Source organism: Neopsephotus bourkii, unplaced genomic scaffold (assembly GCF_033783945.1).
Source record: "Neopsephotus bourkii isolate Nb327-2 ecotype Australia unplaced genomic scaffold, CSIRO-AGI_Nbou_v1 NB_207, whole genome shotgun sequence".
NCBI lineage: Eukaryota > Metazoa > Chordata > Aves > Psittaciformes > Psittacidae > Neopsephotus > Neopsephotus bourkii.
Window position 1 is genome coordinate 111,407 of NW_026900719.1, and position 13,673 is coordinate 125,079.

At 42.3% G+C, this 13,673-nt stretch overlaps 1 protein-coding gene across 3 annotated transcripts in view; it reads right to left on the reverse strand.

The window, feature by feature from the left end:
* Nucleotides 1-12,100, reverse strand: part of TMEM245 (transmembrane protein 245) — a 75,671-nt gene extending 63,571 nt beyond the window's left edge. For all 3 annotated transcript variants that reach the window (XM_061344283.1, XM_061344282.1, XM_061344281.1), the window contains exons 1-3: nt 11,375-12,100; nt 1,842-1,959; nt 499-600 (exon numbers count right to left, since the gene is read on the reverse strand). In XM_061344283.1, the coding sequence (XP_061200267.1) occupies nt 499-600; nt 1,842-1,959; nt 11,375-11,998 (844 nt within the window). In that variant the 5' untranslated portion in view covers nt 11,999-12,100. The remainder of the gene's footprint in view (nt 1-498; nt 601-1,841; nt 1,960-11,374) is intronic.
* Between the last annotated feature and the right edge of the window lie 1,573 nt (nt 12,101-13,673).

Sequence of the window (13,673 nt, forward strand, 5' to 3'; positions counted from 1 at the left end):
AACACCTGACATTTGTTTTTATGTAAAACTGACTCACAACAGGCAAAACATGTTATTCTCAAAGTCTAAACATAAATCGTAATTTTAAAAAGTGGTATTTTAAGAAAAAATGACTGGATACAAGAAACTTGCTGGATACAGTTGTCTCGGTTTCTCTCATACTCAGTCTTATGGGAACTACTAAACCCATATTGCTCATTTCTGATTTCAAATTCCTTGGGCTTGCTTTAAGCTTGAAACTACATGCAGGATTCTGTAAACTTAAACTATGGAGCTTGACAATGAGAGTCACTACTTTGTTATGGAAAAGAAACATCAGTCCATTGCAACAAATTTCTGTAGAGTCAAAAGCTTCACTTCAACATGAGAAACATACTACAACTCTTATCACCAATTCTTGCAATCAGTATGATATTGAATTTATGGTCTGGAATTTTTTATTTGACTTTACAAAACTTTTGCCTCCAACAATAAAAGAAACAGTGACTCATTCCTTACCAGACGACTCCTTTCCATTCTGTTGTTCATACAACATGCCTACAGTCATCAGAAAAACTATAACCAGAAACACAGGAATTCTCCAGGAACCTGCCACAGAAGCTGAAAGACACAGGTTGGGTTTTGTTTAGGTTTTTGGTTAGTTTTTTTTTTTTAAAGAAAAATTATGCTGTTAATAAACTCTAAATGGCAAAACCAAGAAAGGCACCACATCAACCACATCAAGAACAATCTGGACAGAAACTGTCATAAAGCAAACAAGTTTTTACATTCACAGAAAGGAAGACTAGAAAATACAGGTGAACAAGTTTCTCAATTAATACACCAAGCTGTTACCATTCCTAACTTCAGTGACTTTAAACCATGCTGATCTAAAGAACAATTTTTAAATCCACATGCAAAACTACATGAAAATACACAGAAAATAAAAGCATTTAAACGTGTCAGATATCAGAGGCAAATCAAGTTCCCACCTCCAACAATCTACATTTATGTTAAATGTCCACAGACTGGCATCAAGCAGTGACTTCCTGAGTTCTGCCTTTCCAGCTAGTACTTCCAGCCAAGACTGCCAAAATGTAAGCAAATGCAAAACCAGTATGTGTAGCTTAAAACCTCAGGAAAGCATTGCCACACGGTCAGAAAAACCCTTGAAACCTGCTGCTAAAGCAAAGTTAACCATGAAGTATACTGTGAAACCTTTTACCATGATGTTCTTCTATTATTTGCATCATACTTCCACCACAAACTGATATGATAATATAATCTGACAATTCCATATTAAATACTTAATATTACTAACTATAACCTTATTTTTTTATTCACAGATCATACAGATTACTGGCAAATTTATTTGATTGCTGATATCACACTGTATGCTTGTTAACTACTGACAGAAACTTTTTTTTCTTCTGTTACTACTATTAAATATATTTTACAGCTTCAGCCTCGATTAATGGAAGGCTCTCAAAAAATAATAATACTAAAAATCACCACAAGTCTAAATCCACCCACATGTGACCCTAGCCCTTCTTTACTGCTAGTAAGTACGAGGTCTATGAGCCAAATAAGGGAAAGCCATGGGAAGTACAAACTGGGCAGGAGCAGTGGAAGACACATGCTGCTTTCTTAATGCTTTTCCATTCCCTGCTCCAACACTCTCTGATGGACACATGCAGTCAGAATTACTCAGCAGAGAAAACAGCCTGCAGATCCCAGCTGCAAAAAACAGCTCAGGTAAGAGTCCATTATGAAGATTTAGCAGAAAAGCACGGGAATAGCTTTGTCTGCAAGATAAAAGAATCCCAGTAGACATATTAGGGTAATAACTTTGTGTTACTCACCTAAGTGAAAGAGAAGCATAATCCAGACAGGGACAGAGACTGCTTTTAAGTAACGTTCAGTGCTTATATTCCACTTGAATGAAACCATCAGCAGGTAACCAACCACCAAGGTCCATATCTTTAAGAAAACGATACACACAGGTATGGATACATGGCATGAGTACAACAGAACTATATTTTGGCCAGTGTGTATATGCATGCACCCCAAGCTGCCATATCAAGAAAACTGAAGTCGGGTTCTAATTCTTTAAGAAGCCCACATTTCAAAACTGTCAATTCTGAAACAGGAGGTTTTGCTCCATGTAAAAGAAACATTAAATCTGCCCAAAGTCTAAGGACAGGCTACATGTAACTCCGGTATGGTTCTCATGTGAAACAGGACTGTACATGCTCTGATGGACACAAACCCTAAACGCAGATGGTTTTGCACCTGAGACCAAGCAAGTACTCTGGAACTATTACCAGAAGGTGAGAACCTAAACAAAATAGAGCCACCAGTGGGGCCACAGGGAGACAGCGCCAGCAAGGCACCACTTATTCAGCACAGAGCAGCTTGTCAGCTCCTGTGTTCCAGCCCAAAGAGACAAAAAGGGCGGTGGGGGGGGGGGTAAATCAAAGATAGCCATTAGGATGCACAACAAAAACTGATTGATGTTCCTCAGCAGTGTTGGACCACAAAACAGTCATGTCTTTAAATGCCTTGTGACATACAATTTTATCAAATATTTACCTAAAACCATTACAGAGACAGAAAAATGTCTGTGACAACATACCAAGAGGCAGATGTGGTCCTTTTGGTTTTGCTGCTAACTGCTTTCTACAGCCCTGCTCATCAGATAAACCACAACACAGAATTCTAATTAAGAATATTGAGATGAAGAATTTGAGCTTGAAAATGCTGAAAAGCAAGCAGAAACCAGAAGAGGCAACAGCAGGTGACAAGCTGCTACTCAGTAGAAGATGTGAAATAAAAGAGGAATGAAGACCTGTTAACTGTGCTGAATCTTTAAAATAAAAATATTAATAAATCAATAAATATATTTCTGGCCCAAATTCAACAAACATTCTCTGTCCATAACCAGTTACAGGCACCTTCAAATTTACACTTACAAACCCATAAATCCCAATGAACTTTAAACATAACTTCTATTACAAACGTTTACTGAATCAGATGTCACTGTAACAAGAAAGAGTCCACCGGCAGAGACACAGAACAAGTGATTGAACAGGACACACCAAAAGGGCTTTCACCTCTTTGCGCTATATGACCCAGGCTGAAGAAGCAACAGTCCCTGTGAAAAGCAGGTTGTGTGTCTATTTTCACGTACCTATTTGGTGCAGAAAAAATCTTAATTGCACTGAATTCAGCAGACAAGCACTAATGGACCCTGTCAGCTTCAGAGGGAATGCTCATACACACAAGGCAATTTAAAAAATGCCTAAGAAATGGCAACAAATGCATAGATACCCTTTTCATACTCATCTTTCTTATCAAAACTGATCAGTCCAATTTTTCACTGCTATTTACCTCCAGTTTTGCATCAACAGGGCTTGCTTATCCCCATATGTGGTCTCAAGACAAATCTCTAACACAACCCTTAGATATTAAAACCCTTCTTAAGTCATCAACGGATAAACAAAAAATTATCTGAAAGGCATGGCAACACTTCTTGAACAGCATAGGTTTGTAACTAATTCGCTCACAAGGCATATTACAACACAACTGTAACTGCAAGAGATAACTCAGCATGAAGATGCTATCCTACTTGCTAAGATCAGCTACACAGCATATTCTTTATGATAAATGTCCCAGCATCAAGCCAATTTCACTCTTTTGCTTTTGAATTTAATGGTAAATTACAAACTCAATAAATTAAACTTTCTGATTCGAAATATGACAAAAGTAGGACGCTAACAAGACCATAGACCTATGTTTGCCAGCCAACAAAGCAAAACTTGTTGCACTGCTTTCAACCATGCATGTAACCGAACTAATAGCTAGCATTTCAGGGTTAAGGTATTCAATATTTTTTGTGTGTTGCAAGTTAAAACAACTCATCAATTCCCATTTCTAAAGCTTAGCAAATTACCCAAGTAAAAGTATTTCTTATTTCTACTGAATGGAGAGAAATAACTAATTTTAAAATAAACAAGCCAACCACAGTTACAGACATAACAAATCCCACATAGCGCAATTTTAGGATGGTTTAATCCTGTACTTCCCTCCTTCTTCCTTGCCTCGCTTATCTTGTCTGAACAGACAGCAAAGAGCTAACCCTCACAAATTGAAAATGCGGGTTTCCCTTTAGACATATAACTTAAAACTGCCCTTAATAAATAGCTGTAAGAGTGCAGTGCAACTTCATGGATTTCAGTATCCTCTTTTGGGTTACAGTAGCCAGATCTAGATTTATCTAGACTTCAGTTTTCTTTAACTTACCATCTGGAGGCAAAATTACAGCATAGAAAGACGCAGCTTTTATGTTAAACTTAAAAGCATCTGCTTCAGTGTTTTTTCTTTTACATTTCAGTGTTGGAAAGTCCAGGATTTATCAGCATGACAGTATCACCAATGTTACTGAAAGTCTGTTTCCAGTTCCAGTTAAAAGTTGAGAGAAACTGAAAATCTGAAACACTTTTTTATTTTCTATTTTTGAGAATGAACTCTTTCTTACTATTGAAGTCTTAGTGACATTTGTATTGACTTCTACTGAAGAGCAAAATTCCTTATTTGCACAGTTCACATCCTTTATTTCCTATCAGCAAGCTGATCTCTAAGGGAGAGGTTTTATAAATTAACTCATTTAATAGGTCACTGCTTCTAAGAGTCGTAGTTGATTCTCTCCCACTGCCAGTGAGGCAGTCCCACCTCTTCTGCACACCAGCTTCAACGTTCACCCAGCAAGGAGAAGCTCCCTAAACTGACAAAAAACTATCCAGAAAAAATCCCACAGTAGTTTATTTATAATCTAATTCCGTTACAGCTGAACAGGCTCACAGAGATAAGAAGACAGGCACCAACAACAGGGCAACTAAAGCATGTATGTGGAGTAAGTAGTAAGAGCTCCTCACCAATAGTAAAGCTCTCAGAACAACTCAGCCTTCCTTGGCATGTTGCTCCTACGACTACACATCCAGCAGTAAACACATTTCCTACCATGTAAACCACCCCATTTTATACACAACAGTGAAGACTGAGCAGAATAACTACTTCTATTGATATATGCCCTGCCAGCCTTCCAAAAGTTTACAGTTTTTGACAAGTCAGGATCTACCAAATGGTACATTTCAACTCTTTCATCTTCTAGTTGTCGATCTACTCTCTCCCTTTGCTATTGTAAAGTGTTGTTTTTTCCCAGGCTGCTCTCTTCAACTTGGAAATCACACAGAAAAGGTGATTTGGGTTTTGTTTGTTTGTTCTCTCTGTTTTGTTTCTCTGGAGTTTTTGTTTGTCTGGAGCTTTTTAGTTTTATTTGAAAAATGAAGGGACACAAAGCATCAAACGTATCACTTAAAAGCCAAACGCTGTTTGCCATCATGAACGCCACAATGCTTTCTTTATGTATTCGTTAATTTGAAAGTGGATTTCTAAGCAGTAAAAGAAGATAATAAGGAGGCAGGTGAGGAATTATGAAAATGTCAATCTGATTCCAGTTTTCCAAACTGAAATGAATTCCACATGGTTTTACTGTATACTCCTAAGTGTACAAGAGGAAGAAAAGTCCCACAATATGCAGAGTTTGGCAGAACAATGAAAGTGTAACTGCCCTTCAGTTAGCATGGAGACAGTCTTGGTCAAATAGACACAAAACCAAATCAAAAATACACACACACACACACACACACACACACAAAAACAAACAACAAAAACCAAACCCAAAACCAAACCAAACAAACAAACAAAACCACACACAGAAAAACCAACAAACCAACTGAGCACACCTGTAATACTACTGCTCATCTCAGAGCAAACTCAACCCCCTCTTGCCTTCATTAAGGAAGCCATCATTTACCCAGGCAGGTAAATGACATCCTGATTTCTTTCCTAAGTGAATACAAGTAAGCATAAACCTGACAGACTGGGTTATTCCTTGTACTAAGTCCAAACGGCTAGAACAGTACCTAGCTGCTTCTTCTACAATCCCCAGCAGTGACACATATCAATATGCTTGGCATTAACATAGATTGCTAAATAACACGAAACAGAAATCTAGTGTTTAGTAAGCCTTTCTTTTGAAGGGACAATAGTACAAACTTGTAACTAGAATCCTGGGGCAGGGGAGAACTGACCATCAAAATCAATACTGTCACACGCAGGTTAAAAGTATTTTCAATGTGTCCTGAAACACTTCCTGTGCTGTGAAGTTAAGGAAATCCATAAACCTCAGCTATCCAGACTGCAGCTATGGATGTTGAAGATTACCCTCCTTTAGTTCACTCTTCCTGTCTTAAAACAAGTTATTTATGAGAAACTCAGTTAATAAAAATGCTATTCAGAAATCAAACTTTTCAAGATTCACTTGTGAAAAGAGGTTTCTTTCAGAGAACATCAAGTTTTCTCCCTGCATACAGAGTACCATTCCTCTGACATGCTTCATAGTGACTTTCAGAAGAAAGGGCTCCTCAACATACACAGCTTCTTCACCTTCTTGCTTTATTATACAGACCACAGCTAAAATTTTGCTGGACAGTTCCGTAACAGCCACTCATTTCAGAGGTGGTAGGAAAAAGAGTATCACTGCATTCAAATAATACATATAAATACAAAAATTAAATAACATTATGTAGGGTCCCATTTCATTCACCTCAAGGCTAGCTGTCAGCCTAGTGCCTGGGGCTGCAGTTCTTGCATGTGAATCTAAACAAGCTCCTAAGCCTTTTCAAGAAAGGTACCTCACAGCAGGATCTGCCAAAAATGAGCATGGGTGTGGAAGGGAAAAGCAAAGGTGGAAAAGAAAACACTATCAACACCTCAGACTTTCCCTGCCCCTTCCCATCATGTTCTTAAATAGGCCACAGTGAGTGCCTACAGAGTTGACCTCTACCAAGATGTGAAAACAAACCAAAGCCTGTGGTTTTGGCAAGATGCGTTTACAGTCAGTACCTGTCTGTGAGATTTGTAAACCATGATACCAAATAATGAAAGGATTATTATAAACAGCAGGGAGAACGCTTAAGGGCTTATTTAGGTGGTAGGGGTTGGGGGTGGGGTGTTGTTTTAGTTTGGTTTTGTTTGGCTTTTGGGGGTTATGCTGGGCAAGTTTTAGAAACCTGCAAGCCTACTCTAAGAAGAAAGGGAAAAAAATAAACCTCAAAAAAAGAGAAATTATATGAACCTCAAAAATCATAACTGTGTTTTGTTCATTTACAGTTATTCCCACTTTATAATCAAACTTAACCTTTTCCTTTGCTAAAACAGAATTGCCCCATCAGATGAACCTTGTACAGTGAATAGGACTGTGGAATCCAAGCTTCTTGGAGCCTGTGACCCAAAATATTTGCCAAGAAGCCTGTTTCAGAATTTCAGTCTGCAAGAGTTACTTCAGGGACTGCTGCCATGTAGTGCCACCGCAAATGGAAGTTTCCCTCCTGGATGTCTTTGAGAGCTTCCCTGGCAGGAAGCTAACAGCTAAGCAGCTAAAACAGGAAATACCTACTTTGACAATATTCCAATGCAGCTCACAGCAAACGGTGTTTCCAAATTTGCCCAGCATTGCAAAGAGGAAAGGACCGATCAGGTCTTCCAACTACATGCTAACGAGTAGAACAACATGAGTTGTACATACTACAGAGATATACACACTGGCACACACAAAGTTCTGACCCTGACCAGTAACTTGTGGCAAACCAAGGAAGAAAGACTGGCCATCTGAGAACAACTGATAACCCTGTAAGCAAGTTAAGTTTAGAGAATTCTGCCAATTATATCAGATTTAATTTACTAACATGAACTTCAGAGTCAATGTAGAGCAGCTGTATAATCAATTTCATCTGTCAGGATCTACAAACTAACAATTTTCTAAATAAATATGACCATATGAACCCTGCTGAACAAAAACAATAAAAACCACAACCAACCGCTGACATTTCCTGTATATTGCTGCAAGTGTAAAATGTCAGGCTAAAGTAGTCTGAACTCATGTTGAAAAGAAAGAATTTCCCATACCTTTGATACAGTCCTGGATAGAAGCATATTTCTGTATGTCTAAAACTAGGACAACAAGGCAATCCAAGATTAATCTTCAGCACGTATGCTAACCATGCTGAAATTGATGACACATATAAGGGTATATTCAATCTGCTATAGGACAAACTCCTCTCCAAGAAAAAAAGTACAGAAGAACATTCCCCTTCCCTATTACACACCACTGAAGTTCATGTAGAGTGTATGTCCTCGGTGATACACTTCTGCAAACAACCCATAGAGAAGTCTGGAGTCAGACCAAAGAACTCATTTGGAATATATAACCAGCTCCTATGTTTGCTGCGCAAGTTTCTTCAAAGATGATGCAGAAACTGTAAAGCACGAAGGAAAAGGAGACCATGGGAGCAAGATGCTTGTAGACTACCCTGAGGTCTTGGACTTATCCCTCAAATGCAGTTTTTTGCCATCACCTGTCACAAGGTCCTAACATGGAGGTATCTAGGATTCCTAATTCCTAAATTGCAGGTGTGACTTAAGAACCGCTGACAGGAACATAACCATTTCCAAATTTTCACTCATCAACTCCAGGAATGGCTTTCCCAGACTTGAGGACAGGAAAGCTCTCTAACATACTGGTGCCAAGACACGGCTTCCTATGTCACCATCATATGCAACTGCTGCATTTGGAGAACATTTCTGGATCAGAAGAGAATTGCTGTCTCTTTATCATGGCTATGTGGATACCAAAAACTACCTTTAGTTACCTTTAGAGAACACCAAATTGATGTCCCAAAAAGCCATCATGGTTCTCACTCAAATTCCCCGCTTCTCTAGTACAGCAGAGGGAACCAAAAACAGAGAAGACAACCATGCATGTTCTTCTTCTCTGCAAGCAGCAGCACCATCTAGGTGAGGCAAAGTTCCAAATAAAAATAAATGCACCATACACCTTTGCAGCCCAAGGCAGGTTCAGTGGCTGGGGCACAGATATTCATAGTTCACAAGATGAAAATTACCATAAACAAATGTACTATGCTACTCAGATACTAGTCTCACACTTGAAACACACCATGCTTGTTCATCTCTTTTATGCTTTTAATGAATTATTTATATACCTGCCATGTTCTTGGCAAGAAAGTATTCCTTGCTGTCTAATGGGAAAATTTACTTATGTTAATTAAATTTTTCCGTATCAAAATATTTCAACACAAAAATCTAGACTGGCTTAGTGGACTGCTAAAAGAAACTGTGCAAGAAATGTAATCACCATTCCTGTTGCTTATCAAACAGAGTATCTACAAACAAAACCAGCTGTAATTTTCATGCAACATACAGAAGGAAGTTGTAAGAGTCAGGTCCCAGAGAAGAACAGTACAATGGAGCAAGCTGACTTGTAATAACTCCTGTGCAGCTAGCAGGCATAATTTACACATGCAAACAGCCTTGCAATATAACGTGGCAATTAAATAGCTTTAAAATGCATAACTGAAGTTAGATACTATTAACTGATCTAGCTCAAGGCTCCTCAAAAACATGAATAAAATTAAGTTATCCTGCTACATATCCGAGAGAACACAAATCAAGTTCACAGCAAAATTTGGAAAACTGGAATAGGAAAACACTGTAAAGCATTATAGATGATGCCATGCTGAGTTGAGCATATTTACAAAGGAATGATTACCGTTTATTTCTCACATAGGGCCCCAGAAAGAGGCACAAGCGGTTTGCTGAGAAAGCTACAGCAACATGGAAGCCCATGGTCAGTTATTCTGACACAAAGCCAAGTATCTTGTCAAGGAACACAAGTTAGAAGAGTTCTGGGAGCTTAATGCCTTTAGCCCAGTTAAAAACCTACAGAACTTCAGTGAACACAAGTGCTGTATCAGAAACACTGGTGCAAAACAAGTGTCAAACACTGCTAAACAAAACTGCACTGAGCATGCACAGACATCCAGCAGTGCATTACAACCATAGTTAGGAGGTCAAACCAGTGCAGCTTCCTTTAGCACTACTTACACAGTGTAATGAATTCTGAATAAAGGACTGGACTTAGCCAAATCAGCCAGTGTAGCGATATTGCCGACTTGTTAAAATGAAAACAGGTAAGCCAATGCAAGGAGAAGTCTTAAAATGATCAAATAAATTGTGTGGCAAGAAATCTCAATTTCCCATCAGTACCAAGCCAATGCTTAGATTCCTTCCCCACTCAGTTGAAGGGAAAGATGGTTGCATCGTGCCTCTTTATAAAAATACAGTGTCTCTATCTACTCGGTCTTAATTACACTTCTGAGACAGAACAGAAAGAGATCTGCCCCAACATTTTTCAGTATATAACACTTCAGACTAGAAAGACAATAAAATCTCTTCTTCCGGTGTTTACTTTCAAGAGACAAACACACTCTCCAGTCCCCCCTATTCAAGCTAGAAATAGCTCACAACATCCTTGGTCAGCACATTCAGAAGAACTATTACTTTTTTGTTTCTGGTATACACCTCCAAAGTTGTGTTTGAGATACCAGCATTCACCAGCTCCACCAAAGGAATAAAACTAGTATACAAAATCAGAAGCCTGGACAAGCTTTTTAGAGTTTCAACGGTGGTGGTTTTGGTTTCTTGACCATGTACGATCAGTTTCAAGTAGTTCTTCAGTTTTATCTCCACGTGTATCTCCATTAAATCAACTGTGAATGTAATCTTCCCACTAAGAGGGGAGCGGTGCCGTTTTGTTAAAAAAACTAGAACAGCTTAAAAAAAGTCTTTGGCAGCAAACAATCTAAGAATGCCAACCACACATCAGATTTAACAAAAGTATAACTTACTGATCTTCTGTGTTTTCATACATGCATTCACTTCACATCTCTAGCATCTTTTTGTACTTTCAATTACCACTGACAAAATGAAAATGAGTTATGCCAGAAGTTTGACCTAGTCTCCACACACTGAAGACAACATAAGGAAAAGCAGTCTCCAGTCTCTTTATTACTGTAAGTAACATTTGTAAGCTTTCCCCAGAGGTCACCTGGGGAACTCAGCTGCTACTTTACAGCACTTCACACACACTTTACAGTTCCACAAGAGCCGATGTTTGCGCAAGACCTCGCTTGAGACGCTGTTAAGCCAGAGGTAATTCAAACCTGGAGCATGGCTAAGCTACCTATAGTAAATACCAACCGAGGAAGCGTGTCCGCTCCTCCCCGCCCCGCCAGCCCCCTGCCGCCGTGCAACAAGTGAGATGGCGGCCGCCCCCCGGGGTAACCCAAAGCCACATCCCCTCCCCTCCGGTGGAACGCCGAGGCAGGGCGGGGGAAGCTGGCGCCCGCTGCCCCGCTTACCCCCCAGGGGAGCCCGGCCACCCGCGGAGCCCGTTCCCGCCGAGGCAGGCGCTCACCCACTGGCTGCTGAAGTAGTCCAGCCCTTGGCAGATGAGGCGGCCGGCCTGGGCCAGCAGCACCTGCACGCCCAGGGAGCTGCCCAGGCAGTAGAGTCCGTAGAGCAGGGGGCCCCCGGCGCCCAGGAGCAGCAGGAGCCGCCGCCGCCGCAGCACCTGCTCACCCAGCGCCTCCACGCCGTAGTTGGCGAAGCAGATGGGGAGGAGGAGGGCGGCCAGCAGGACGGGCGTGCGGGAGCGCTGCAGGCGGCCGAGCCAGCGGCGGCCCAACGCCGTCAGCGAGCTCTTGAAGGGGTGCAGGAAGGTGCCGCAGAGCACAGCCCAGAGCAGCGGCCGCAGGAAGGCCTCCAAGATAAAGTAGACCAGGACGGCGGCGCCGCAGCACAGCCCCGCGAACAGCAGCGCCCCGGTGTTGTAGAAGGCCTGTTTGATCGGCTTCTCCAGCCGCGGCAGCGACATCCCCGCCGCCCCGCCAGGGCTGCCTAACGGTAGCCGCGGCATGGCCGCCGCGCCCTCCGCCCCGGCGGTACCCGCGCTGGGGGAGCCCTCCGGCCGCCGCTCCTGCGCCGGCGAGCCCTGAGGGGCCACGGCCGGAGCCTCCGAGGGCTTTCCGCTGTCAGCCATGGCGACCCCCGCCCCCGCCGCGCAGCGCCGGGCTCGGCCGCCGCTGACACCGGGCGACGCGCAGCTACCACTGCCGCCGCCACAGGCGAGGGCGCGGAGGGGTGGCCCAGACTGCCGGGCGCTGTAGTGCCGCCCCGCGGCTCCGGGTGCGGGCGTAGGCCCAGCCTGGCGGGGAAGGGGAGGTGCCGGTGGGGAAGGGTGCTGGGAAATGTAGTTCCGCTCTGGGGTAGCCGGCGGCCGCTCCCCACAGCCGGTGTACGGAGTGTCCCGGGGGTCCCTTATTCGACCCCTCCGGCTTCGGTTGCCGCCGAGTTCGGGCTGAGGCTCCCCACCGCTGTCCTTGCGTCTCCTCCATAAGGCTGCCAAAGGCTGGAGGTTGAAAGCCCAGCAGCTTGCTTCATGTCCTCGCCCCCATCCCAGCAGCGCAGCCCTGTCGCTGCTCTCCCGTCCCTACTGTAGTCTCCGGAGGCAGAAAACACTCTGAAATTGCAGTGTCATTGTAAGGAGGAGAGCAACACTGGTTAAACCGGCTGCAGAATTTTGTCTTGTCTGAACGTGTTCTGGCATCGAGTTATTTAACAAGGAAGGAAGGAACAAGGAAACATCTGTGCTTTTACTGGGAATTTGAAGTAATTTTCTCTGGGTTTTTAGACCTGACACTTCTAACACTATGTCGCATGAAATGTTTTCCACAAACAACCTAGTGAGGAACTAATTTCTTGCGTCTGCCATCCATGCCTGAGGGTGACAGCTAACATTTTACAGATGATCCACATGCCTCTATAATAAATAGGCTTGGACTGAGCAAGTTTTGAGAGCTGGAATCCACAACATTTGAACTAGCTCAGTGCTGGCAGTACGCTGCTAAAACCAGTTTCCTTTCCACAGCCGAACACAGCCCTTCAGTACTAAAGCTATTGTAATGCCACCATAAAACCACAAGAGGTTCTTCCTCTTCCGAAAGAGGCGCAGAATAGCCTCCAGAACTTACTACAGAGGTTGCATACCAGTAAACATGTAAAAAGTGCAGAGGTAGGGGATTTTTTTCTTTATTTTAGGATTTACATGCAAGTTTGAAATTTAGCATTATGTGACGTCATGGTAGATTTCTGACCAGCAGGACTTTGGTGGAGCATTTCTTGCACAATGCAGATGTCTAAAGTTGAAATTCCCCTGAACTGAATTGTTTTTAACTTGTAAAGTGGGAACACAACTGTTCATAAACCAGATTTTAAGGCAGAACAATACAAAGACAACAGACTATAGCAGAGACCTATCCCTATCATCATCCCAAGGAGGAAAGGTAGAGATTTCTCTACGTGCTTCCTGTAACCCACACTGCATTCTACCCATCCAGTTTCCTAGAGTTTTTGTGCACAGTCCCAACTTGTCGGTGCTGCAAAACTTTTCCTGCCTGTTACACACACGTTCATGCTTATAAAGGTCACTCTTGGGTCCTGCAACTCCTTATTTTCCTCTGCTGAACAGGTCCCGTGTAGGTTTGACAGAGTACTTCCCTTTCTTGCAGTGAAGGCATTTATAGACCTACAGGTACCTCGTTTGATCCTGGTGGTGATGAGGCATTACAAGCAGTTATCTGTATGAGAAGCTTTTATTACACCTTAAAATGATGCTGCCACTCAATGCTCTTTGATCAGATCTATCTGCCTCCTGG